The 27,710-nt window shown below is 38.9% G+C and overlaps 1 protein-coding gene across 1 annotated transcript in view; it reads left to right on the forward strand.

Annotated features, from left to right (window-relative positions):
* The window catches only part of ITGA8 (integrin subunit alpha 8), a 191,292-nt gene that overhangs the window by 131,750 nt on the left and 31,832 nt on the right, over window positions 1–27,710 (forward strand). The window contains exons 21-24 of the mRNA XM_040450953.1: window positions 4,551–4,630; window positions 10,145–10,225; window positions 20,461–20,566; window positions 23,288–23,446. Of these exons, the coding sequence (XP_040306887.1) occupies window positions 4,551–4,630; window positions 10,145–10,225; window positions 20,461–20,566; window positions 23,288–23,446 (426 nt within the window). The remainder of the gene's footprint in view (window positions 1–4,550; window positions 4,631–10,144; window positions 10,226–20,460; window positions 20,567–23,287; window positions 23,447–27,710) is intronic.

A 27,710-nucleotide genomic window follows, 5' to 3' on the forward strand; every position in this document is an offset into this window, starting at 1 on the left:
CGGGGGGGGGTTGGCATTATATTCTATACAGGGTGGGAACCCTGAGGTTAAACACACGAAAAGATGGATACTTTTATATGCTTTCTCTTTTGATTTTGCTCTTAACATGTCTTTTAGATGGTACACATCTGTGAAGACTTTTTTTTTTTCTTTTTTACTACAGATCTTTTCTTGGGATATTTGTTTCTTTGAATCTCACGGCAGTTCAATTGTTTCTCGGTATTCCGTAAATGACTTAAGAAATAACCTAAGTAAAGATTTTAGCAAAGGTGATTAAACTTGGATTTTTGACATACGTCCCATATGGGTATCATTCACAGGATTTTCGTATTAAAAATGTTACCACGATCTAGGTTTCGAGTCAGCTTTGCCAGGTCTATATTTTCCATGCATTTGAACTTGAGAATAATACCGACATGTGTTTGTAGCAAGAAAAAGAGAGAGTTAATCATGATCTGTAATGTGAATTTGGAAGAATAAAGACACGTTTTTGTTCTTCTTTCCTTGTTTCCAGATTTAGGAACTTCTCATTCCGGTTTTCTTGTGGACAATAAGTTTATTTTATTGCAATTGCCATTTAAGTACACATAGTAACTTGTTGTAATAAATATCCCAGTGGACATACTTATTATGAAGTCATAAATCAGAAAAAATTTCTGAAATCTGCAAATACTGCATATTTAGATGTTTCATAAACTAAACATATGTATTCCTCTGTTTTAAATTAGATATTTATGATTATCAATGAAGTGGCCTATTTGAAAAAAATTTCATAAAAATTCATAATTGCATAGGTTTGTATTAGAATAGCTTCCCAAAGTATATTCCAAAGAGTGTTGATCCCTTGAGATAAGGCTTTAAAAGGGAGTTCTGTGGTCACTGCTGGGTATCATATTCTCCTCTGGAACATTTAGGTGCACATTCGCATTTTAAAGGTGCTGAGAAGTCCTGCAGTAAATAAACCTTTTAGCCCAAGGTCTCTCACATTTATTTGAGCATTTGAAAGTATCAAGTAATTCCTATTCCCAATTTTTACTTTAGGGTATTCTGCTACAATATTTTTGCTTTTTTACACTCTAAAATTAAATAATATTTTTGCTTTTTTACACACTTTTTACACTCTATAAAGTGTGCCAAGCTATAGTCTGGTAAATTCACTTGTTAGGCCAAAAGAAGTAACTATTTAAATGAAAGATAAAATTTTATAACAGTTTTTTATTAGCTAACATATACTGATTGCTCTCTGTGTTATAAATGCATCACTAAGTACTTTTTTTATGTTATCTCGTTAAGTTTTCACAACCAACAATCCCATTAGTTGAGTATTTCTCCTATGTTATAGATGAGGAGATTGAGACTGAGAGATATCAAATAAATTTCCCCAAATCACACAGATAATGGACGACGAAACCAAGATTCGAACCAGGACCTCACACAAGGTCCATGTTCTGTCTGGTCTGCAAAATTGGGAAAAGTATTTGGATAAAAACTAATGAATAACAGACAAGATGAGATTTTTAAACGAAGCCATGAAAGACAGAATGGGATTTCTCAGCTGAGAAATTGGGACATTTTCCATTAGAATCCTTTTGTCCAGAAACTAATATATCCTTTTGCTGGTTATCAAGAAAAATCCAATCACCTAAGTTGGCATGAAGAAGAGGTCTACCTAACACTAAAGAGGAACAGATTGACATGGGAACTGTGGCATTTGCATAAAATTTTATAAAAATGACCAGGCACTCATTCCTTTTTCAGTATTACAAGTGTTCAATCTAAACCAGAGATCATCCAAGATCATTAATAACAAATAATAATCTTGGAGCAAAACTGGCCACTGGTGTCATTCAAAGTGGAGGGTAAAAATGCAGTGTGGTCTTGACCATGGATGTGTTTATGTGAAATGATGTCTGCCCATTTTACCAGCAAGTAATTTTTGGAAGTCAAGGAGATAAATTGTTTGTATTCATTAATCTGTGAGGTCTCTAGTGGAAGAAACCTAATAGCTTTCTTATCTCACCCTTTAATGCCCTTAAACACATCAAATTTTATTGCATTCTGTTTTCTTTGAAAACACTTTGATTTATTTACTTCTTCATCTTGTACTTAAAAAAAAAATACTCTCAGTGGATCGTAGTAAAATTCCAAATATAAAAGCAGCCCTAAATATTAAAAAGCATCATAAATCACCAGAAACAGTTAAGTCCCACCCAATATTTAAAAAAAAAAAAAGTTTTCGAGTGGCATTTTATTTTAATTTAACAAAACATTCAAGGTAGTATTCAGAAGTATTACTCCTGATTTGTAAGTAGTAATGTCATTTTCATATAATAGCTATAGTCATATAAAATAGGTGCCAATAGGATTTATAAAAACTTGGAAAATCTCTCAAGCAGGAAGACGAGTAAGTGGTGGTTCAGCAAAGTTCCTTTAGAATCAACGCCCAGATATTTGGTGTTTGGTTCTAGCTGAGAACACATGTGTCTCTTACAATATGAAATTGTCATATCTTTATTGTATCTTTGTCCCAGGCTGAATTGTTCTGTAATGAGGACTGACATTAGCCAGGCTTCATCCCAATACAGTAAAATCCCCACCACTGGAACTGTTTTAGTGCATCCCTTCTGTATGCCTGGTTCCAAGCTAGAGTCTGACAATATCAAGATGAAAATATACAACGCCCATTCAATAAGAAACTCAACATTAACACTATCGGAGGTTGCAAAGAAGGAGATGGGGGAATAAAGAGAAAATTTCTGCCTGACTGGGCCTGTGGGATCGGATAGTATGTTGCAGGAGGATCTCTCGTCCTGAGCTTTGAAGCATGGAGTAGAACGTCTTCAAGTAGAAGAAAGCAGAAAAGTTTTAAGGTTTTCAAAGAAGGGGGGAGTGTATGTGCAAAGTCCCAGGGGTCTGACCAAAAATGGCACATTTGATATCATAAAAGAATTCATCATGGCTGGGGCATAAGGATGCATAGGCTTAATAGATACACATGGGTTTAAATCCCAGCTTTGCTGCTCATCAGTTGTGATACCTTGGACGAGTCACATTGAAATGGGAGAATCACCACATTTAGGAAAGTTTGGAGCAGTGCACTGACATATATAAAGCCAATAGGGCAGTGCCTGGTTTGTAACGCATTCAGTAAGGGCTAGGGAAATGATGACGATTTATGATTAGAATGATGATTTATTATTCATATTACTACTGGTTCATGTTAACACGAGTTTTTAATCAATGATCTGAGTCTCGGGGTGTAGTGGCCTTGAGTGCAGGTTCCAGAGTCAGCTTGCAAGAATTTCAATTCCAACTCTACAGCTCATTTGCTGTGCACCTGGAGGAAGGCACTTGATCTCCCTAATCCTCAGAGTACTGCTCAGAGTGTAAAATGTCAACAATCAGAGTACCCATCTCATGGGGTGGTTGTCATGATTATGTGAGACGAGGCATGTAAGGCTTTAGCACAGTACATAGGAGAGTAAGTGATAGAATTATTGGCTCTTATTTTTACTTCCTTATTGGTATTATCATTGGACTAATTTTCCCCAAAGTTTTAAAAACCTGTCCTCAGATTTAAAAAATAAGAGCAGGTTTAAAACTTTGGGAAATCAAGAAAGGTAGAAAAACAATCCCTATGCTCATAACCTTAATATTATTACCATAGCATAGTATTCTGGTATATATATTTTTTTTACAATACACCCTCACTCCCGTACAGTCATTTTTCCACCGACAAACTTTTAAAACAATACCTAAAACACACTGCATGTACAACTTTGTAACCTTTTTCTTTATCGGTCATCGTTCCATTAGAAGCATTTTCCACGTATTTGCATAGGCGTCCCACCCAATGACCCAATTCGCAGTCAGTTTCAATGACGCTGTAAATGTGCATCAAACACAAGCATTACAGTTTTCCAAATCAATTGCCTCTTGTATATTTAGGTTGTTTTTAATTTAGCACATGGGAAGGTGGCAGGAGGAGAATTCGTACGGGACTAAATGAAGAGAATGAACCACAATGTAGAGGGACTTGAATGTCTGGCCTCTGCAGTCTTAGTTCCGTGACTTCCTCTAGGCAACCCCCGGGGTGGAAGCAGGGAAAAGGGCAGCAATACGAGATAGGGATTTGCAGGGATTTTTTTATTTTTTTGAGAGAGAGAGAGGGCACAAGTGAGCGAGGGGCAGAGAAAGGGAATCCCACCAGGGGAAGAGAGAGAGAGAGAGAAGTGCAGCGATGATTTAAAAAGATTTTTATGTTGGGGCGCCTGGGTGGCACAGTCGGTTAGGCGTCCGACTTCAGCCAGGTCACGATCTCGCGGTCCGTGAGTTCGAGCCCCGCGTCGGGCTCTGGGCTGATGGCTCAGAGCCTGGAGCCTGTTTCCGATTCTGTGTCTCCCTCTCTCTCTGCCCCTCCCCCGTTCATGCTCTGTCTCTCTCTATCCCAAAAATAAATAAACGTTGGGAAAAAAAAAAAAAGATTTTTATGCTGTGTATATGGTCTCTCTCTGTAATAACCTTAGTGTCTTGTGATTTTTTTCTTTTAGTACTCTCTGGGCCTCCGATTTGCAGTTCCACGTCTTGAGAAAACAAACATGAGCATTAACTTCGATCTCCAAATCAGAAGGTTAGATCTTTAAATGCCTAAAATCATGGTCAGCATCGACTATTAGAGAGATCCATAGTGAGATGAATGGCCACGAATCAAACTCCTTAACCTGAAATTAGAACCCAGACTTTTCACAGATCATTTTTTGTGTCTGTTTTTTTTCAGTGTTGTAAGTTTTTGTTTGTTTTTGGTTTTTGCGTGTTTGCTTTTGAAAAGAGATCCATTCTGTAAGCCAAGTTATTTTAGTAAAATTTTGTCCTGGGTACCCTCGCACCCTGGTTTACCTCCATTTTTCCTGATTCTGATTTACATCCTTTCTCCCACCCTCACCAACACCCCAACAATATCTCTGCCAGGCTCTGAGCTGGGGATCATTAAATCCCTGAGAATAAAATCTCTGCAAGAAAGCATAGATTATGCGTTTGCAAACTTGAAATCTAACTTGTCAGGAATGAAAGGGTCTCTGACAGTTTCACTGTGAGCCCCATGGCAGGAAGCAGGTGAGATTCAGAGGACAGAGCCTTTTCTGGTAACTGTCAGACAAAGCATATAGGTAGCTGCCCCTTTTTTCTAAGACTGACACTTTTCAGAGACTCAAGTGTGACTTATCTTTCCACTGTCTATTCTGTTTGTTCCTTCATGGCCAAAAACAATATTTAATGAGTGGAAAGACTTGGAGGTAGCAGTGTGCATAAAAGCCCAAGTGTGGACTTAAACCCATTAGCCAGTGATGGGATAAATGTAATGACTCCAGGCCACTATTAAAAGAAAAGGAAAGTGAATGGAATACAATATATCACAGTCTTCTTCGTGAAATGATCCAATTAGAGAAATGTAAATGTGCACAGTAAGACACCCTGTGAAATACAATAATTTTCTGTGGTCTGCGATTTTAAAAGTTTGAACAACATTAAAAAAAAAAAAGTTTAAACAGCATTGATGTCGACAGCACATACTCAGCTGGGTGAACCCTTGTTCTATAACACAACTCTGAAGTCAGTATCTACAATTTGGTCCTCAAATACTAGTGTGCAATATGGATAAATCCCTACACTTATCTTCTATCCTGTAAGAAGTGATTAGAGAGCGATGATTTTGTGCAATGGATTACTTTTTAATAGCTACTTGGATTAAACGTTTCTATTTTTTTTTTTTTTTTAATATATAAACTTGGGGCACCTGGGTGGCTCAGTCGGTTCAGCGTCCGACTTTGGCTTAGGTCATGGTCTCATCGTTTGTGGGTTCCAACCCCATGTTGGGCTTAGAGCCTGGAGCCTGTTTTGGATTCTGTGTCCCCCTCTCCCTCTCTGCCCCATCCCCGCTCATGCTTTGTCTCTCAAAAATAAATAAAACGTTAAAAAAATTAAAAATAGTAATAAAATAAAATAAAATATATAAACTGTATAAGAACATAGCAGATTTTTAAACTCTGCAACCTGCGGGACGCCTGGGTGGCTCAGTCGGTTAAGTGTCCAACTTCGGCTCAGGTCATGATCTCATGGTTCGTGAGTTGGAGCCCCGTGTTGGGCTCTGTGCTAACAGAATAGAGCCTGGAGCCTGCTTCAGATTCTGTGTCTCCCTCTCTCTCTGCTCCTTGTCTGCTCACGCTCTGTCTCTGTCTCTCAAAAATAAACATTAAAAAGAAATCTGCAACCTGTATCACAAACCACATCCCCTAAATTTTGTGATAGATTTCTAAGAAGGAAGGTTTTTCTCACCTACCTTATGTCCTTTCCTGACCTTAATTAAGTCTTTTTAAAAATTTAACTTAATATTTTCTGCTGATTCTTAAGAGATTTAAAAAAATTTTACCCATATTAGCGATGAGACACTGACACAATGATTTCTGTAATACCATTTTACCAAAAGCATATTAAATCACTTCTTTATGTCTACATAAATGTATATTTTCCAAAAGGTTTAGGTAGTCCTAAATATTTTTATTTGGGGAATCTTTTGCTTATATTTTTAGCTTTTTCAGAAAAAAAAAAGTAAAGGCACCCTATACTGAGAACCATCACTCCAGATAGCAGCCTAAAGTTTCTATTTCTTACCATCACTGTCTGTGATGTCAGTCCCACAAATGGTATGAAGATACATCCTCACAAAATAGAAATCATTTATTTAGAAATAAAATCTGTTACAAAGATGCAAAGCAAATTCCTTCACACATCCTTCTTACTTTTGATTGCAGCTACAGATAACAGAATAAATGAAACTAGTAGTTCACTCTGGGGACAAAGGACAACAACTGATATTCCAAATGCCTTCCCCAGACCCATCCTGGAGATCATCCTCCAACCAGTGAATTTAGCAACAAAGTGCTAAATTTGATGGAAGATAGAAACGGTCACACTTCTAACATCTTGCTTCGTCTAAAAGAGTGGACCATGATGATATTCCATCCTTACGTACTATAGAAACTCATGACTATTTTAACATTATTCTGAAAAAAACATAAAAATGTGGAAATGAAGGAAGAACCAGAGAGGCTACAGGAACATACATAAAGCATCAAATTCCAAAAACAGACATTTCCAAGATAAAAATGTTTGAGAATACTTAACACTCAAATAGTGAAGTGTTCACGAGCGAGCATTTATCTCCATGCCTCGTTGGCAGACTCCAAGGGCATAAATAAATATTTATGGATGGTGTGCGTTCAATTTAGATGTGTTAAAACCAAAAGTAAATTAAACCAAATATTCTGAAGTCTAAGTTCTTAAGCTTTTGACCATATTGATCGCCATTGCCCACTTTTAATGCCCCTTTCCACAAACAGAACCCAAAGAGAAACGGGCTTTATGTATTAACCAACTTAAAATATTTCATGTTACCAAATGTTTTCATTAAATGGTCTCTTCATGCCGCAGCTCCATGTGACATGTAAACATTCTCCTCCCTGTGTAGAGCGGGTCTCAGATAGCAGTTCCCACATACAAACAGGTCTTTTGTGATATCAGTGAAACTGCTTCCTCAGCAGCGGTGAAATGAACATCGTACTGTGTTTGCTAACATTCCAAAGACCACAGAGAGTACAGAGGGAATGTTAGAAAAGAGGGAACAGTAGAGAAAAGGAAAATAGCATCAGAGTGATAAATGAAAAACGTGTTTATCCTTGGTGCATGACATGGGGCGTAGTTGTGGAGAGGAAATCCATCATTCCCATGCAGAATTAGCACCGACAGTATAAATAGCTCAGCATCCCGGACGGTGATGGATTGCTTGTTTGAATGCAGCAGTGGTGTTAGTGAAGGAGGTTTCCTTCCAGGAAAAGAGGTCAGGGAAGCATCTAAGTTGTATATCAAGCCTGGTGCCTTTCTTACCGGGAGATTCTGTTGACACCACTGGCTGATGGCAGTACCTAGTGTCATGACAAGGCTGGGTGACAGAAGATGATTTTGATTAGCCAACCAGGTTTTGTCTCCACGTCTGCCATTGCTATCATTACATGGTAAAATAGCCTCCGTAAGCTTCATGTTAGACTCCTGTCCAAAGATGATTTCAGGGCTTGACATCTGCTGGCTTTTTTTGTGAGTAAAGACAATTGTGTTATTTAAACCACGTGGAAACAAAACACAATGAAGTTACAGGATCGCTTAAATGAAACGACTTTCTTTTCATCATTTTTACATTCACTGCTGCAAAGCAGTGTGAACTAGAAAACAGAACCAAGTCTGGGTAACGTGTACAACAATGAGACCTAAATTTCCAAACTGAAGAGTTTCCCATAATGTATTCAGAGCCATGCAATGTACAACAAGTAGACTTAATGACTTCTTGCTGGTAATTAAGAATTCTGCCTTAAAAAAAAACCCCAAAAACCTTTTTAGTTAACTGATTTTCCCCAGATGTGATAATAATAAAGTGGCCTGGAAACTGGGGTTCAAACTTTGGTGAACAAGTCCCCCTAGGCTCATCACTAGCTTAGTAGTGATACCCTATTGCAGGAAATGAGCCTGACATTGGCCTGTTTATATCTTTTATGTGTGTTTGTGGTTTAAGTGGCCTTATCAGTATATACAATCAGACAAGACTTTTCAAAAGCATTGTGGGGACGATTCTGTCTCCTCCTCCTCCTTTGAAAGCTGACTTTTACATCTCCTTTCCAGCTCCCACATTTGGGAAGCTTCAAAAGCTAGTCAGAACATACCCCATTACCACTCCTGCAGTGTTAAAGCATTATCCATTGAATCTGTGTGAAAGTCGATGATGAAAAGCGGACGCTTTCTCTTCTTAATGAGACCTGGATATAAACATGACCTGTCAGTGGTGGTGTGGCCACATCTGTTTGCTGAAAGCTGCATAATCCTGGGGATAGGAGGGTGACTTCAGTGAAAGCACAAGACGGTAATAAAGGCAAATGACATCTGCATTCAAAGCTCAGCTACTGGTCAAGCCTCTCATGAGACCGTGTTTCGTTTTCTCTACTGCCCGCTTAACACGGGCATCTTTTTTTAATTTTTAAAATATTTTTATTATTTATTCTGGAGAGAGAGAGAGACAGAGTGCGAATGGGGAAGGAGCAGAGACAGAAGGAGACACAGAATCTGAAGCAGGCTCCAGGCTCTGAGCTGTCAGCACAGGGCCTGACGCGGGGCTCGAACTTGAGAACTGCGAGATCATGACCTGAGCCGGGGGCGTAACCAACTGAGCCACCCAGGTGCCCCAACACATGTATTTTTCAAAAGCTAAATTTCATACGTGATTATATTTGCTTGAGAGAAAAAACAAAAAGCAGACTTAAAAATAATTTTGCCACTGTTCTAAGAAACATCATTAAACATTCACCTTCGATCTTGAGATTCTTGATGCCCTGGAAAGCATCGATGGCCTCTCCTGATTGCGTCAGTCTGAGCTGCCCGACTTCCTGGGGTCTTGCTTCTTCCTGCCATCATCATTGGCTATGCTTCCAGTTCAGTCCCTGCCCCCCACCCTAGTCAGCCAGTGAGCATGCAGTGAATGTGCACTTATTTTAATATTACTTCAGAAATAAACCGTAAGGAAGATAAATTCGCTGCCCAAACAATGTATGGTATGATGCATTCCAGAGCCAAATGCAAACGCTTTTTCCATTATGTGCTGCTCTTGGATTATTCTTGCCAGTTCTCTTCTTTATTAGCATGGAGAATCAGGAGTTCACTGTGCTGTCCTCTCCCATTTGATGGGCAATAAACATGATGCACAGAGAAGTTAAGGAATGTGTCCAAGGCAGAAGGTGGAAAATGAATTCAGCTCACTGCCTTTTTGGTTTAGCCATTGAAACAAAAAAGCATTAGCTTTCCTAGATGTCTGTTGTGTTTTCAGATAAGATGCCGCCTCATGGAAAGTTACATTATTTTTACCCATAGGAAAGCTTAGCATTTCCACTTTCAGATGGTTGTGATTTCGTGGAATGGATACGCCATTGTTTTCTGAATGACTGTATTAGTAATGTTTGTTATTCTTTTTATATATGGAAGGTTTTTTATGATCATATGTTGTAACATGGCTGAGAAAATATATTGAAATCATATTGTCGCTGTGTTTTAGTTCCAACAAGGACAACCCAGACAGCAATTTTGTGAGCCTGCAAATCAACATCACTGCTGTAGCTCAAGTAGAAATAAGAGGGTAAGTAATAATCAAGATATTGTAGTAGTTATACTATAATAATGGCTTCCTGTATGTGAGAGTTATGAAAAACACTAGGAAAAACTATATGGAATTTTCCTAATGCATTAGCAATCACAATTCACTCTGGTTATAAATTTCATGCTTTTCTACCCTTCATTAGCCTTCCATTAAAAACTAGAGTAAACCCTGTATGGTAATTGACTCAAAGGATATCAAAACAAGAGATCACTTTACTCCCCAAACTGACAGTTCAGTCATCAGACTCTAAAAACTAGTGATAAGACGCCAGATAAAATAGACAGACAGGTGATACCCTGAGAGTCTCACTTCTCCAAAAATTATTCTGGAAATATAATGAAAACCTAGCCTCACCATACCACATCTTGAGTTTAACAAATGGCCAGCTCGTAGATGTGAGGGTTGATGGGAATCTCCGTCTTATATCTTTTTCCTTTTGTCCTGTTCCTTGAAAAATGTACCAATAAGCAATCAGTTGAGAGATGAGAGGAAAGTGGTCAAGCAAAAGGCTTAGAAGAACTACCATCTTGGGAAATCCATGCCTGGGGGATGAAAAGACATTAGAAATGGAGGGCATAGAGTTCTTATCTTAGACAAATGTGGACCTCATTGATTTCATTGTAATTCTTATTCCTTCAGGACAATCTAGGACTTGGTGTTCTGGGCCGAACTGTCTTTGGGGCTCCGGCAATCCCAGTTCCCTTATCCTTTTCATAGTCCTGAGTGGTTCCCACTTCTCCATGTTGGCAGCTAGGGCCACTGCATTCAGAGCCCTTGTCTCCAGGATACTGCAGCCTCTGGCTGCCCTCTGTGAGGGTGGGAGAGGTGGGGAGGTGGAGCCCTGCCTGTCCTCCTGGGACCAGTGAGGTGCCACTTAGTGGATTAGAAAAGAATAATACCTAACATGGATTGATCCTTCCATGTGCTGCCCCAACCCATTGGCACCTCTTAATGTGGACCAGTATCCTTGCTGTACAGGTGAGGGAATTTTGGGGTTGAAGGCTACCCAGCTAGGAAGTGGGGAGGTACCATGGAAGTACAGGCAGCCTGCCTCCAGGTGCATATTTATAAATGATCATGCCGTGCAGCCTGTGAGAGAGTTCTTTGAACCTTAGCTACACAAAATCTTGTTTGTTTATGCTTCTGTGATTTTTTTCATTCAAATGAGTGTTTTTGACATTCACCCACTCTAGGGAAGGTGCCTATAGTTGATTCATTTTAATTGCAGTAGGGTTTAACATTGTAAAGCAACACGATACTTGCTCATCCATTCCACTCTTGATGAACACTGGGGCTTTTCTTTTTCCTTTGTTACAGACATTCTTGTGCATACCTCATAGTACACGTGTGGAAGAAGGTGGGAAGGGTACCTGCTTAGAGGTAGAATTTCAGGATCAGACTATGTACACTAACTTTACTAAATAGTACCAAACTTGGGGCGCCTGGGTGGCTCAGTCGGTCGAGCGTCAAAGTTCGGCTCAGGTCATGATCTCGCGGTCTGTGAGTTTGAGCCCCGCGTAGGGCTCTGTGCTGACAGCTCAGAGCCTGGAGCCTGCTTCGGATTCTGTGGCTCCCTCTCTCTCTGCCCCTCCCCCCCCATGATCTGTCTCTCTCTCTGTCAAAAATAAATAAACATTGAAAAAATTTTTTAAAAATAGTACCAAACTTTTTCAAAATAATTATACCAAGTTATCATTCAAAGAACTCTCCACTTTGTTAACTAAACTCACAGAATGGTCGAGTTTTTCATTTTGATGGATCAGAAATACTATCTAACTGAAGGTTCAATTTGCTGCTCCCGGTTCCTAAATGAGACCAAGTAGCTTTTTCATGCATTTGCTGACTCCATTCTTCCCAAATTGGGTAATTTCTGTTCATTTTTAAAGACACATTTCTACTAAGAGACTTTTTTTCATATTCATAGGAACTCTTTTCTATTTTTTTTAATTTTTATTTTTAATATTCATTTATTTTTGAGAGACAGAGAACGTGAGCGGTGGAGTTGCAGAGAGCGAGAAGGGGACAGCAGATCCGAAGCGGGCTCTGTGCCGACAGGCTCCAAGCCCGAAGCAGGCTCTGAGCTGATGCAGGGCTCAGACTCACAAGCTGTGATATTACGACCTGACCTGAAATCAGATGCTTAACCAACTGAGCCACCAGGCGCCCCTCTTTCCTATTCTAGAGTTGAGACACTAATCCTTTATCAGCTACAGAGGTTGCAAATATCTTTTCAGTTTATGGGGTTCATCTTTTTTTTAAGTCAGGTTTATTGAGGTATAAATTATATAAAGTAAAACTCACCCTTTTTTTTTAGATGTTCAGTTTGAAGCGTTAAGATACCACAAGGACGTTCAATGTAAAACAGTTCTGTCACCCCACATAGCTTCTCATGCACCTTTGTAGTTGACCCAGCCCTCACTCCCAGGCTCTGGAAACCTTGATCTATCTTCTGTCACTGTCTTTCCAGAAAAATAATATAAATCTACTCCTACAGAATGTAGCCTTTTGAATCTGGCTTCTTTCACTTAGCATAATGCATTTGAAAAAAACACCCATGTTCATACATGTATCAGTGGTCTGTTTCTTTTTATTGCTGAGAAGTATTCCACTATACAGAAGTCCCATGAAATGTTCATCCATCCACAGGTTGGTGAACATTTGGGTTGTTTCCAAGTTTGGGGCTATAAATAATAAGCCTGCTAGAGGCATTCACATACAGGTCTTTGTTGGGGTATTTGTTTTCACAAATGGAGTGGAGTTGTATGGCAAAGGTATGGTTACCTTTACAAGAAACTGCCAACCTGTGTTTCAAGGTGGCTGTGCCATTTTCATTTGACGTCCCCCCCCCCCGCCCCCGGCAGATGGGAGTTCCAGCTGTGCCGTGGGCTTGTAGGCATGTGCTTGAGGTTTAGTTTTTTTTTGTTCATTTTTATCCATTGTAATAAGTATGTGAGAAGAATCTCATGGAGTTTTAATTAGCATTTTCTAATGACTGGTGATATTGAGCATCTGTTCACAACTCATTTGCCATTAGGGTTCTCTTTGAAGTGCCTTTTCCAATTCTGCCCGGGGTGCCTGGGTGATTCAGTCAGTTGAGCATCTGGCTCTTGATTTTGGCTCAGGTCATGATCTCACAGGCTCTCTGGCAACACGGAGCCTGCTTGGGATTCTCTCTCTCTCTCCCCCGCTCTCTGTCCCTTCCCCCAGTCACGTTCTCTCACTCTCAAAATAAATATAAATTTATAAATAAATAAACATTAAGAAAACCAACCTTATAATTTAAAAAATAATAATTTTTAAAAATGAATAAAATTTTGCCCATTTATTATTGTCTATCTTATTATCAAGCTGTAAAATTTCCTTATATATTCTGGATGCAAAATCATCTATCGGATATGTGTCCTGCAAATATTTTCTTACTGAAATATTTCTTTCAGTTTATGGTTTGGCTTGTTATTTTCTTAACAGTGATGTTCAAAAAGCAAAAATTTTTAGTTGTATGAAATTCGACTTTAAATATTTTATAGTTTGCCCTCTTTTTGTCCTTTGTAAAAAAAAAAAAATCTTTGCTTTCTGCAGAGCCGCAGGATTTTCTATTGTTTTCTTCTACAAGTTTTGCAATTTTACATTTTGGTCTATGATTAAATTATTTTTTAATCTGATCTGAGGTAAGGTCCAAGGCTCACTTTGGTATAAGAATATCCAGTTGCTGCTATGCTATTGGTTGTCAGACCATCCTTCCCCCATTGAATTGCTTGACACCTTTGTCTATCTGTGAAGCTGTTTCCAGACCTCCCATTCTGTTCCATTGATCTACATGTATAATAAGTCTTGAAATGCAAGCAATATATCCTGAGATGTCGCTAAAGTCACTTACAAATTCTAGTAGCTTTATTGTTTGTTGATTTCCTAGAACTTTCTATAACATTCCTATGTCATCTGTGAATACAAAGTTTTATTTTTTATCCTGACTAATCTCATCTGTATGTGCAAAAGTTTAGCCAACTCCAAAGTTTGAGGGAATAGTACCCACAAGAGATTACTCTTACTTCTTTTAAAAAAAATTTTTTTAATGTTTATTTTTGAGAGAGAGAGAGAGAGAGACTAAGCGCAAGTGGGGGAGGGGCAGAGAGGGAGACAGAATCTGAAGCAGGCTCCAGGCTCTGAGCTGTCGGCACAGAGCTCGACGCGGGGCTCGAACCCACGAACTGTGAGATCACGACCTGAGCCGAAGTCGGTGCTCAACCGACTGAGCCACACAGGTGCCCCAAGAGATTACCCTTATGTCTGACACCAATTGCAGATTTGAGTGGTTCCCCAAACCCCCCTCAGGTTTGATAATCCACATAGAAGAACTCACAGAACTCACTGAAAGCTATTATACTCATGGGCTCAGTTCATTACGGGGAAAAGATAAAAATTAAAATTAGCCAAGGGAAGACGTGTGTAAGTTGGAGTCTGGGGACAGTACCACCAGACACAAGGCTTCTGTTGTTATCCTCCATGGAGTCAGCACATGTTAATTTCCTCGTATATAACAGTATATATGGAGTATCCCCAACCCAGGATCCAACTGTGATCCCCAATCACAGTTTTTATTGCCTACGTAGGCATGACCGATTCATTGACCACTTAATTGATCTCAGTCTCCAGGTTGTCTGATATGATGTGATCAAGCTCCCACCCTGAATCACACTGTTGGTCTTTCTGATGTGGGCAACTCTCACTCTAAATCATAGTTAGAATATCCAGTGGGACCCAAGACCCCCAAGAAAACAAAGATACTTCTTCCTCTCAGGCATAAAATTTCTAGAGCTTAGATTTTACCTCTCAGAAGCTGAGGCCAAAGGCCAGACCAGTGTGGGGGAAAGGTTAAGTTGTTTACTATGTAGTTATGCCTTTTATTTCTTTTTCTTCTCATACTGCACAGTCTAGGAGTATCAAGGCAGGATCAAATAGACATGGTGCAAAAAGACATCTCTGCCTTGTTTTTAGATCCTACCTTGATCTTAAGGGGAAACATTCGGTTTGTCTTTCAAGGAAGTTGTCTGTTTCAGCTAAGTTGTTACATGCATGACTCATGATAATCTCCCATTTGCCCTTTAATGTATGTAGGACCTCATCGTTCCCCATATTGGCAATTTGTATCTTTTACTCCCCCGCTTCCCCCCCTGCCGCCAGTCACTCTAACGAGAGTTTAAAGAACGAGAGTTTAAAGACCTTTCCAAAGAGCCAGATTTTTGGTTTCATTTTGGTTTCATATTTTTTCTTTCTTTTTTTTTACCCTCTCTTTTAATTTGTTTGTTTGTTTGTTTGTTTTCTATTCCATTGGCCCTTGCTTTTGTTATTATTATTTCCTTCCTTCTGCTCACTTTGGGTTCGATTTTCTCTTTTTTTCTGGTTCCTCTATGTAGAAATTAAATCATTGACTGGAGACCTCTCTTCTTTTCTTACAAAAGCATTTAGTGCTGTAAATTTTCCTCTAAGAATTGCTGGAGCACATACCAAAATGTGAATATGTTGGGTTTTCAGTCACAGCGTTTGTAATTTCCTTTGTGATTTCTTCCTCAATTCATGAGTTGACTCACAGGAAGTGAGTTTGATTTATAGATAATTGGAGCTAATCCAGATGTTTCATTTTTGTGCATTTCTTATTTAACTCCCCTGTCTGAGAAAAACACTAAAGAAAATCAGAGAAGAAATAAGCATTTTTGTACTATCTTGACATATTTTTAACATTTATACCTTACAATACATGAAATGTTGTCTACTTCATTAAGCTTAGTTTTTCTTTGTTTTGCTAGCCAAAAATAAATTGAAACTTTTTAAATTCCAAAACAAATTTTAAATTGGGATCTATTTTTATTCCATAAGACATAACTCAGTCCAAGGCGGCACAGTGTGTAAAATAATTGTATTTATTCTTATATATCCAATTTGTAAGACAAATATTTACAAGTGCATTTCTGCCATCATTTATGATGACACCAATGTTTCTAAGTTTAAAAAGAAGGACATTTTCTATTCATTTTACCAATGTTCAAAGCAGGTCATTAAAATTGGATTTCTCATCTGGGTGCAGGTTTTTTAATCGCTAGATAAATGTCCAGCATTTGACCACAGTTTATTCTCTAACATAGTGTTAAAGTTCTTTTTAACCATTTTGCAAAATAAAAGTCTTTATTCCAAACACTCAGCAAAAATATTAGTTCCAATGTTTAATTCTTCAAGGAATCAACAGCTGCTGTGTTGAAAATCTTGCACACTCAGTCTCCAGAAAAATCTTTTTTTTTTTTGCCAGTTGGTTTATTCCAATATATTTTATCATCCACTATCTCTAGCAGTTCTTATTTCATTTTTATAATTTTAAAAATAAACTCAAATGGATTGATTTCTTTTAATGGGGAAAAATACTGAGAACTGTTCTAGTGATTTTATTTATTTTTTTATAATTTGTTTTAATGTTTATTTATTTTTGAGAGAGAGAGAGAGAGAGAGAGACAGAGCATGAACAGGGGAGGAGCAGAGAGAGAGGGAGACACAGAATCCCAAACGGGCTCCAGTCTCTGAGCTGTCAGCACAGAGCCTGACGCAGGGCTCGAACCCACAAACCGTGAGATCATGACCTGAGCCGAAGCCAGACTCTCAACCAACTGAGCCACCCAGGCGCCCCATGTTCTACTGATTTTAAAGCCAGATGGTGTCAACACTGTCTTTCAGCAGATTTACATGTCATTTGTTGGGACAAAGGATTAATTTCGCTTTGAAGTCTGTAAGAAGTAAATCTGGCCACAAGAGGCAGCACCACATGTACTGAGCTCACGAGTAATAAAATCATGTCCTTTGTAATATAATCAGGATTGAGTGGGTTTGATTAAGGGACACTGCCATCATGAACAACTATGGTCTGTATGGACACTGGCCATCGCGGTCAGAGCCACTGTTGCTCCACACAATAAATAGTAGTCTGCTATTTAGGACTAATAGTGTTTGAAAATAGGATTACGAAAATAGGGTCCCTACCATACTACCGCAGAATCAGATTTGAACATCCAATAGCATATAGACTTTAACTTATCAAAAACCTAACTCCTTGCTTCCCTAATCCCTTCCTAATGTCTAGTATTACCATTGGTGCCCCACTCCTCATATTACTGGTGCATCTCCATGAACAATGGTCTGTCCTCCATCTTAGAATGTGAGCACTATTCAGTAAGGGCTGTTTGGGCTGTTTATCCTAGGCTAATAGTTGATTACACTCTTTCTTCCTTCTTAAAAAAAAAATAATAATTTTGGAAACCAGGAATAACCTTTCACTTATTTATTTGGAATCTTTAGAGAGTCATTGTTTTTGCCACGGCTTCCCCAGATTTGAAAAAGTCTTAGGGGCACCTGGGTGGCTCAGTCAGTTAAGTGTCTGACTTTAGCTCAGCTCATGATATAATGGCTCGTAGGTTCAAGCCCCACATCGGGCTCTGTGCTGACTGCTCAGAGCGTGGAGCCTGCTTTGGATTCCGTGTCTCTGTCTGTCTCTGCCCATGCTGTGTCTTTGTCTCTCTCTGTCTCTCAAAAATAAATAAACATTAAAAAAAATTTTTTTTAAAGAACAGAAAAAGTCTTAGAGGGTAGATAACTGAATTTTGTGAGCCATACCTTTTGAATGATTTTGCCATGCCCTATAATAGACTATTTGTTTCCTTACAGATTTCTATTTGATTTTGTTACAGAAATGGGGCAGGAAGTTTAAGTTGTCCTTGCTAAAAATCACTGCTGCTTAGTGGCCCCTGTTGGTGCATTAACACAGTTGACCTCTTAACAACACAAGAGTTAGAACCACCAACCCCCTGCCCATTAACTTTTGATTCCCCCAAAACTGAACTACTGTTGACAGTAAGCCTTACCGATAATTTAAGCAGTTGATTAACACATATTTTGTATATGCGTTACTGTTGACAGTAAGCCTTACCGATAACTTAAGCAGTTGATTAACACATATTTTGTATATACTGTATGTTAATAATAAAGTAGACTAGAGGGAAAAAAAGTCACCAAGAAAATCATAAGGAAGAGAAAAAAAACATTTACAGTACTGTATCTTATATATGGAAAAAATCTGCATATAAATGGACCCTCACAGTCCAAATCTGTGTTTTTCAAGGGTCAACCATATATGGGAAGTACAACGGATAGTACTGAGTAAACCTGAGCTCTGGTCTTCACCTGCAACTGACCTCTACTTTTCTGAACACCAGTTTTCCTTTCATGTATAAAATGAGGGGTTTTGAACACATCGCCTCCATAGCACCTGTCAAGTTCTAAGTATTTATGATTCTGTGATACTGGAGCATTTATGACCAGTCTTACAGGATTGATGACCGTAAGAACACACTTTTTCAGAAAAAAATTTTCATACTTGTTCTATACGTGTCCTGTACGTGTTCTCTATGCCAAAACCAAAAACAAAACAAAACAAACAAAAGTTTTCCCTAGAGCCTCACGATGGATGTGGAGCATGGAGTCAGCTCTCTGTGGCCTTTGCTAAGAGCAAAGAAAAGTTTTGGGTGGTTAGGTTGTGAAAACTCCATGGGAAAGCAAGCCCAAACTCTCTGGGCTTCACTCAAACGAAAGTAACCTTCTGTGTTCTGTACTCTTCTCCTCGCCAAGTTCCCAGAGTTTGGTCTGAACATGGATTAATCAAATCAAGTCAGAAGGGGGAGTATCACATACCAACAAAGCAGTACAAGGGTAGGCAACATTGAGGTACCAGCCCCGCAAGGCTGTGCCCTGCACTTTTTGTTGAACAGTTGCCCGTTAAGGATGAAAGCGAAGCGTTTTATAATTTAGCAGAATTTCTGTGGGTTGTCAGTTGAAAAAATATACTTACTTCTTCCACTCACCCCCAGAAGACAATGCAGCCAAATTAACTTTGACCAAGAGCATTTGAGTTGTTTTCCAGTCATTTGTGGTATACAACCCGAAGAGTTTATCATAATTTTCCAGATGAGGAAATAGGGACACACAGAAAATTAAGTTACTTGCCCTTGGGTCAGTATTTAGCCCAGTAAATTTTGCTTTCTGCTTTAGAAAGAGATTACTCAGAGGAGAAAATAAAGATAGCTGTTTGAAGTTGCTAGAGGCTGTGTTAAGTACTAATGCCTTTGAAAGGGCATTTAAGACATCTGATTGCCAAAAGAGGGATTTTCTGTTCGAGTTGCTTTTAACAGTTCTGTTCTGTTCAAGGTCTAGGAATTCTTTTAAACATACGTTACCTAAAAATTGCTAAAAAAAAAAAAATTGTTCTTTTGGGAATTCACCTTTTTAAGCTTATATAAAAATAACAATTTGGTTTGTAAGCAGCTTTTACTGTAGAATAATGCCAGGTACTGTACTGTATTCACCCAGTGCTCTCTTTCTAAGTGTAAATGGCAGGCAAGAAATATCCATGTATCAAGTTAATATCCTACTTACATGATTAAATCATGTGATTCTCTGTCTCTTACCCTTAACTTCTCTAGAAGACAACTCTAGAACTCCATCGGGCTTTATTTTGGCTCTGGGCCTAGCCTTGGGGAAAGCCCAAGAAATCTCAGAAGGAGGATTATACAAGTGGCTGCTTTTCTCCTCTGAAGTATTTAATTAAAAACTACATTTCTTCACAACTCATTATTTAACACACCACACGGTATTCTAGATTTTTATCCACAAAAAAAAGTCCCAGTTCTTGGTATGGCTTGAAGCAGGGATTTATATCCTGTACACACACACACACACACACACACACACACACACACTCATACACTTGCACAGGACCTATAGGTAGCTCTATACATTTATATGTGTATATGTTTAATTATCCATCTCAACTCAGGAATGCTCTCCACTCTGCCCCCTAGTGCCCAAGAGATGAGATACTATAAAATAGTCCACCTCTGAGCTAGAGACTAGGAATTAAGAGCCTTCGGAAGATGTTTTAGATCCTTTACTGTTCCTTTAGCTGTTTTGCTAGACATCACTTTCCATACTTTTTTTCCTTATAGACAAATAAGTCTATAGTTCAAACAGTCTATAAGTCTATATAGACTATAAGGCTGTAGTTCAATAGTTCAAATAAATGGAGGGCCACTTTGTCCAGTTGCTGTTCGTATACTGTCCACTAGTGAAGCCTTCTTCACCTGTGTCATCAGCAGCAATTAACAAAACGCTCCATGTTTCAGAGTGTCGCACCCTCCGCAGATCGTTCTGCCCGTTCCTAACTGGGAACCAGAAGAGGAGCTCCACAAAGAGGAGGGAGTTGGACCAGTGGTGGAACATATTTATGAGGTAGCTTTCGTCTGTCTTAAAGCTGTGTTGGGAGTGTTCTCTTACACTCTTTACCAATAAGCTCTTAGTAACATTTTGAAAGACACCGATCCAAGATCTGAGCTTTATATGCTGCTATCATATTGGAGCGGGGGACTGTATGAGTCGCTTGCTTTTTAGTGGTAAGAGCCGTTATGTAGTGAGACTATTTTATCTTGTTACTGTTCTCTTTTTATTATAGATTTTTTTTAATGTTTTTATTTTTGAGAGAGAGAGAGAGAGAGAGAGAGAATGAGCAAGGGAGGGCACAGAGAAAGGGAGACACAATCTGAGGTAGACTCCAGGCGCTGAGCCTGATGTGGGGCTTGAACCCAAGCACCACCAGATCATGACCTGAGCCAAAGCCAGATGCTTAACCGACAGAGCCACCCAGGCGCCCCTACTGTTCTCTTTTAAATGTTCCTTAATTCCTCTTAACGTTTGGACAGCCTAAGCATCAAAATGATTAGCTTCCTAAACTGTATTTTGCCTCTTCCTACATTTTCAAATGTAGAAACATTTAAAACCTACCCATCTCTTAAACTGAAAGTCACCAACCAGAAGGTACCAGACAGAGAAGATTTTATGGATTATTCACTATTGTACTATATATATATATATATGTATGTATATATATATATGTGTATGTATATATACACACACATATATACACACATATATACATACATATATATATATATTAAAACCCATATATATAACTTATAACCATATATATATATAACTTATTCTGAGATTTGAAGTAGTCCTCAATTAGAAAAATATTTTCCAGAAGGAACCCAGCAGCTCATGAAAAAGCCCTGATGATCTTTTTCTACTTCAAGTGTTAAATTGTGAATAGGGAGTAACTTTGTTGACACATCATCTGAAACATATAAATTTCTTAGGGGAGTCTGGGTGGCTCAGTCAGTTAAGCGACCTGACTTCAGCTCAGGTCATGATCTTTCAGTCTGAGTTCGAGCCCCGCGTCGGGCTCTGTGCTGACACCTCAGAGCCTGGAGCCTGCTTCAGATTCTGTGTCTCCCTCTCTCTCTGCCCCTTGCCTGCTCACGATCTGTCTGTCTCTGTCTCTCAAAAATAAATAAACATTACAAAAATTACTGAAACATTTAAATTTCTTAGAGTTAGAAACTAATATGTAGTAAAGGGCTAGTTCAGTAGTTGTTCTTTTTTTTTTTTTTTTTTTTTTTTAATAAAATAAATACCATTAGTGGAGAGTAGTTATTCCTGTTCATTGTCAAAGGATCAGGAATAGAATTTTGGTAAAAATGATGCTCCAAGCCGTCTTCTGTTTGAGGTCCCTTTTTATTTAATGCTGTCTGTTTCCTGTGTAACTCATTCCACTGACCTAATAATCCTGACTGTGACTTTCATCTCAAGCTACAAGGGACATGAATAGCATTCTCTAAGGTTAACAATGAAGCCATTTCAAAACTGATGAGCTGTTTACATATGTGGGAAAGAGGCATCAACTCCTGCACAGCGTCAACACGAAAACCTCTGTCATCTGCCCAACCTGAGGTTCAGAATCAGCCCTGTCCAAAGCTGGATCAAAGCTTTGCCCTAAACTCTCTTTATAGCAAAAGGATAACATAGTCCCCAAGGCCACTCGGATTAAGAACCTCGCTGGAAAAGAAAAAAAAAATGTTGTCAAATAATTGATGAAACTTATGTGCACCAGTTTCTGCTTAAGAAGGGTGAAACTTTAAAGTCTGCCACCATATTCAAGCTCAGTGATTCTCAGGGAAGCCCTGCTTCTAATCTTAGAAGAAACGGATCATAAGATTTTAGGGTAATAATCCATGGTGACAAAGCAATCGTCACATGTTTCTTCCATGCTATTCTCATGTCTCAAAATACACTGTTATCAGTGGATGTCATGTTGCTCTGATAATGTGAACTAAGTGAGCCGCCTAATAAGCAAAACCAATTATAAATTGTTTCATTGATCAGTATAATGATCAGAACTGTGAAAAAAAAAAAAGGGGGGGCAAAAGTTTCCTGCTAACTTTGAAGTGAATTTTCAAAACCACAAGAAATTTAAATACATTTAGTGAACTTCTCAAGCTGTTTTTTGTGTCCTGTGAGTATAGGATTCATGTGTTTAAAATGCTCATCTCTTTATGAGATGTGGCCTTTCTTTGAGATTCACTGATTAAAACAGAAGAAGCCCAGCTTTGAAATGCACACTTGCAGTGAACTGTGGTGAGGCTGGACGGTCTTTAGCATTTGATGGATAACCATTTTTCCAGAGGGTGAAAGACAGTGCACCACAGATGGTTACAATTGACAAGTCGGTAGTCAGGAAAACGGCAGATTTCAATGTAAAGAAAGAGTAACTAGGTTTTGAAAGCGCATAATTAAAATTGCATTTCTAGCACTGTGATTAAATTAATATAAACTTAAGGTAAACATCATCATCGGACCTGGTCTTTGCATGGTCTTTGCTAAGGAAATCTGCCCTGAGAGCTTCATAAAATGGAAGATTCTTGTCTGAGCACCAGCACCTGTTTTCGGAGCATCTCTGGCTGATAAAGATTCTGTTTTCGTATAGCCACTATCGTAGCCCAGATGCATTAAAGCCAAAAATACGTGCTTCTTTAGACTGGGCATGAAGTATGTGGCGTTTGGTTTCATCTTTCTGTTTTGTGCTGTACCATCATTTGATGTGTTCCTTGTTTGTAGCTGCACAATATTGGACCGAGTACCATCAGTGACACTCTCCTGGAGGTGGGCTGGCCATTCTCTGCCCGGGATGAATTTCTCCTCTACATTTTTCATATTCAAACTCTCGGACCTCTGCAGTGTCAAACAAATCCTGACATCAACCCACTAGATATAAAGGTAGGAGCCTGGTCCAACTAAGCTGTTCTGCTTGTTTATTAGGGTAAGGAAAAAAAAATTAAAACTGTAGCTTTTATTTTTTAAGGCAAAATAATTACAAGAGTAAGTTCTTTCAGTGATAATCTGTCCAGCCTTTTCTTTTCGTTTTATGGCTAAAATGCCAGACCTAACTTAAACTGTCACTCCTAGAAAACTTACATTTCTCTTGGTTCTGTTGCTCATGGCGACCTGTCATTTATTTAGTCTATTTGAATGTGTACCTTTTGCATATGGTTTGACTTGCAGCACAACCAAACCAAAATCATAAGTAGACATGTCGTGTTTTGGAGAATTCGTACCAAATGCTATTTTTGGAGTCCTTTTGGTACATTGCCAAAAGATATAAGGATCTTTGCCAAAATGGGCTTCTCCAGATGTTGCCAATAGCAAGTAGTAAAATGCGATAATTTGCCAAAGGCCATCTCAGTGCCCTGAGAACCCCCAGACTGGAAATTTCTGGACCCCATTCTTCAGTGCAGCTTATAGAGAAGCCTAGAGCAGTATTTTTCCAATTCTTAAGCATAGCCAATCACCTGGAGGTCTGTTTAGAGGCAGGGCCTGAGGGGGGCCTGAAACTCTGCCCCTCGGCAACCCCCACCTGACATCCATGCTGGGAGCTCAAATGTCCAAGGAGCTTATCTCATTCAGATTAAGATCCAAATCTGGCTTTAAGTTTCTTCTGGGAAGAAAAGAACATAATTAGCATCAACGCTGGAGAATATCACATTTGAATGGAGGGGGAAAAAAACATTTGTAACCCGATGTTATCCTCAAAAGAGAACTTCGTGTTAAGAATGAACATTGTCTAGTAGCTCAGGGAGACAGTGTCTCTGTTAGAAATGGCGCTTCATGAAATACTAACTCAACCATTTGGAACGCGGGTCTGCCTCTCCTCAAACAGGTGGTGCTGAGACGTGGCCAGTTATGAAAGGCTTTCTTCTTCAACCCAACATGCCTTCTATTCCAAGAGAGGAAGAGTAAAAGGGGTTCAGAATTAAAGGATTTATAGGGCAAAAAGTCTCCTTCTTCAAGGGGAAATAATAAATAAGGCCACTTGTATTCCACAAAATTATGTAAAATACTGCCTCCCTGAATTTTTTTTTTTCATTTCCTCTCTCTTGGCTCTTCATTGAGATGATTTTAATGTCTTCAAGGACAGTGGCTTACTATAAAGTAACATCTTCAAATGTTAATAATGTGTAACATCTAAGCAATTAAAGCTTTCACATTTCATGTGCTGTAGTTACTGGGTTCTCTACTTCAGTCGTGGATTCCTGGAGCACGTGATCATGGGGAAGGTTTCTAAACTCGCAAGTGTAATGTTTGGTTTATATATGACACTATTTATATATGTTTGTATATTTTATGTAACCTATGTGATATGACCCATGTTGGTTATGAATTCTTTTTTCTTGCGATTTAACAATTATTCGCAGTGACTGGAACAATACCAATAGATAGTTTGCCTTCAGTGTTGACAGATTTGTGCACCTGCATTCCCTGCCACACAGATTTTCTTTAAACTTTAAGGCTAGGGGGTGCCTGCGTGGCTCAGTCAGTTAAGCGTCTGACTCTTGATGTTGGCTCAGGTCATGATGTCACGCTTCGTGAGATCGAGCCCCGATTGGGGCTCGGGATCTTGGGATTCTCTCTCTCTCCCTCTGTCTCTCTCTCTGCTCCTTGCCCACTCAAGCATGCTCTCTCTCTCTCAAAATAAATAAATAAACATCTTTTAAAAACCTAAGGCTAGTAATTTTTTAAATGCAACTTAATTATGCTTTTATAAAACTCTCAATTTGTGGAAATTGAATATAAGAAGATTTGATTACAGGGTGAAGGAATAGCTCCCCAAAATAACAAATGATAACAATTCATGAATTCTTAAAATTCAGAATAATGAAAAACTTGAAGTGTTTTTAATTTCAGGTACTCCAAGTACCTTTACTTATATGTAGCATGTATAACCCGGACAGTCTAAAAGGGATTTTGTCAGTGAATAGATTTTAAAAATTAATTATCAGTAAATTTTATATCAGCAGCTATCAAAAGCTGAGAGTACCTGAAAGTTATTTTCTGCTTAAGATATTAAATAATTTCTTGGTGAAGTTGCTATAAACTTACTTGACAATTTATTTCTTCCTAGATAATACAGAGCTAAACATTCTTTTCTCTGTCTTAAATATGAATTGAAATTAGCAAAGAACAAATTATTTATTAGATCTAGAATAGGTGTGGGAAACTTTTTTAACTTAGGTATCAATTTCAGATCCTTACATCAAAGTTAATTGCTATATTTTTAATATAGATATTTTAAAATAAATATACTTTTTTTAACTTAGTTCTTTAGGAAGCAGAGAAAGAGTGGGTGTAGCAAAAGGAACAGGCAGTCAAAATACATTCATCTAGGCAAAAATTAAATCCTAGTAATCAATAATCAATCTCATTTGCCCACCAAGGTAAAATTCCTTATGATTCGGTTCTATAATTTCTTTTTTTTTTTAAGTTTATTTATTTATTTTGAGAGAGACAGAGAGAGAGAGAGAGAGAGAGAGAGCTTGAGCAGGGGAAGGGCAAAGACAGAGGGAGAGAGAGAATGCCAGGCAGGCTCCATGCTCAGTGCTGTGCCCAACTTGGGGCTCAATCTCAGGAACCGTGAGATCATGGCCTGAGCTAGAATCAAGAATAGGATGCTTGGGGCACCTGGGTAGCTCAGTCGGTTGAGCATCCGACTTTGGCTCAGATTGTGATCTCACGGCTCGAGAGTTCAAGCCCCGCATGGGGCTCTGGGCTGACAGCTCAGAGCCTGGAGCCTGCTTCGGATTCTGTGTCTCCGTCCCTCTCTGCCCCTCCCCCACTCGTGTTCTGTCTCTATCTCTCAAAAATAAACATTAAAAAAAAAAAAAGACTAGGATGCTTAACTGACTGAGCCACCCAGGTGCTCCTACAATTTCTTTATAAATAGAGCAATAATTAGTGAGTGCCTCCTAAAACATCTGCATCTACAAGCAGTTCATTTTCTCTAAGTTCTTCCTGAGGATACTGCAGTCCCCACTGGATAAGCCACCACAATATCCCAGGCCAGCCACGGGTCTGTCAGAGGGAAAGCTCCCACAGCAACTTTCTCAAGTATCCTCTGGACGATTTTCAAGTTCCCCACCATGTTTGCCTCTCCAACCATTCAACTGATTTCCCCGCAGCAAAACCCCTTTCTCTCGGGGTCACAAACACCTTTTTGTCCACTTCCCCCTTCTGTATGTATTCTCATTTTTCCAACTTAACTACTGAAAGTAGCTCCCTTCTTCATTGCCTCTTTGCAGCTCCCACAAATGTCTCAGGAAATGTGCTGATGATAAAGAAACCGTCCAGATTTCCTTAGAAGCATTTTCTAGGCCATCCGCTCCAAGTACCTACCACCACCAACTCTAAAACCTTTGCAATTCCCCAGATATCCCCTGCAGACGCTCTACAACATTTCAAAATAATTTCTCCTTTCTGCCTAATTACATCTAATAGCATTTAATATAACTAATGTATTTAACACAATATGGCTTCTTTCTGCTTTTTAAAAAAAAATTACTCCTATAGCAACCTCCTGGCTTTGTTTTTTATTGAAAATACATAGTTTTACTCATCAAAGCCATATTGTAGATAAAGTAAGGGTTTTTTTGTGGGCTGGCCTGAAAACTGAACCACCATTTAAAAGATTGCTTCTAAAGAGAAATGCATTCAGAGTGCCAAACACCTAGTCTAAAATCATCTGAAATATAACCCATCTGTAAATTGAACATGCATTCCAAATGTGAGTCTCCTCACATAAACCTCAAAGTCTGATAAGGTCTGAACAGAATTCAGTCTTCCAAACAGTGACCGGCACAGTTTCATTATCCCACCAAGTGGCCCAAATGTCCCCAAAGTTTGAAGAGCAGTCTGCCTTTGAAAGTCACCACCATGATCATGGGAGACAAGGGGCAGAAGTTCTCACCCACACTCATTGCCCAAATACAGAGCATCAGTGACTAAATTTGGGGGGTGTGGGGTGCAGGCAAGGACACACTCAAATGCCTCTAGAAGTTTGTGAGTTGTTTTTTAAATACTTGCCTCATATCAGGCTCTGTGGGGATTCGCTTAGCCTGCTTTGTTGATGCTGTTCAAACACCCAAGTGTGAAGGTAAATGGGAGCATGTGCAGGTGATGGGGTTCAGGAAAAGTGAGTGAGCCACACAAC

This window comes from Herpailurus yagouaroundi, unplaced genomic scaffold, assembly GCF_014898765.1.
Source record: "Herpailurus yagouaroundi ecotype Mexico unplaced genomic scaffold, PumYag 203, whole genome shotgun sequence".
In the NCBI taxonomy this organism is placed as follows: Eukaryota; Metazoa; Chordata; class Mammalia; order Carnivora; family Felidae; genus Herpailurus; species Herpailurus yagouaroundi.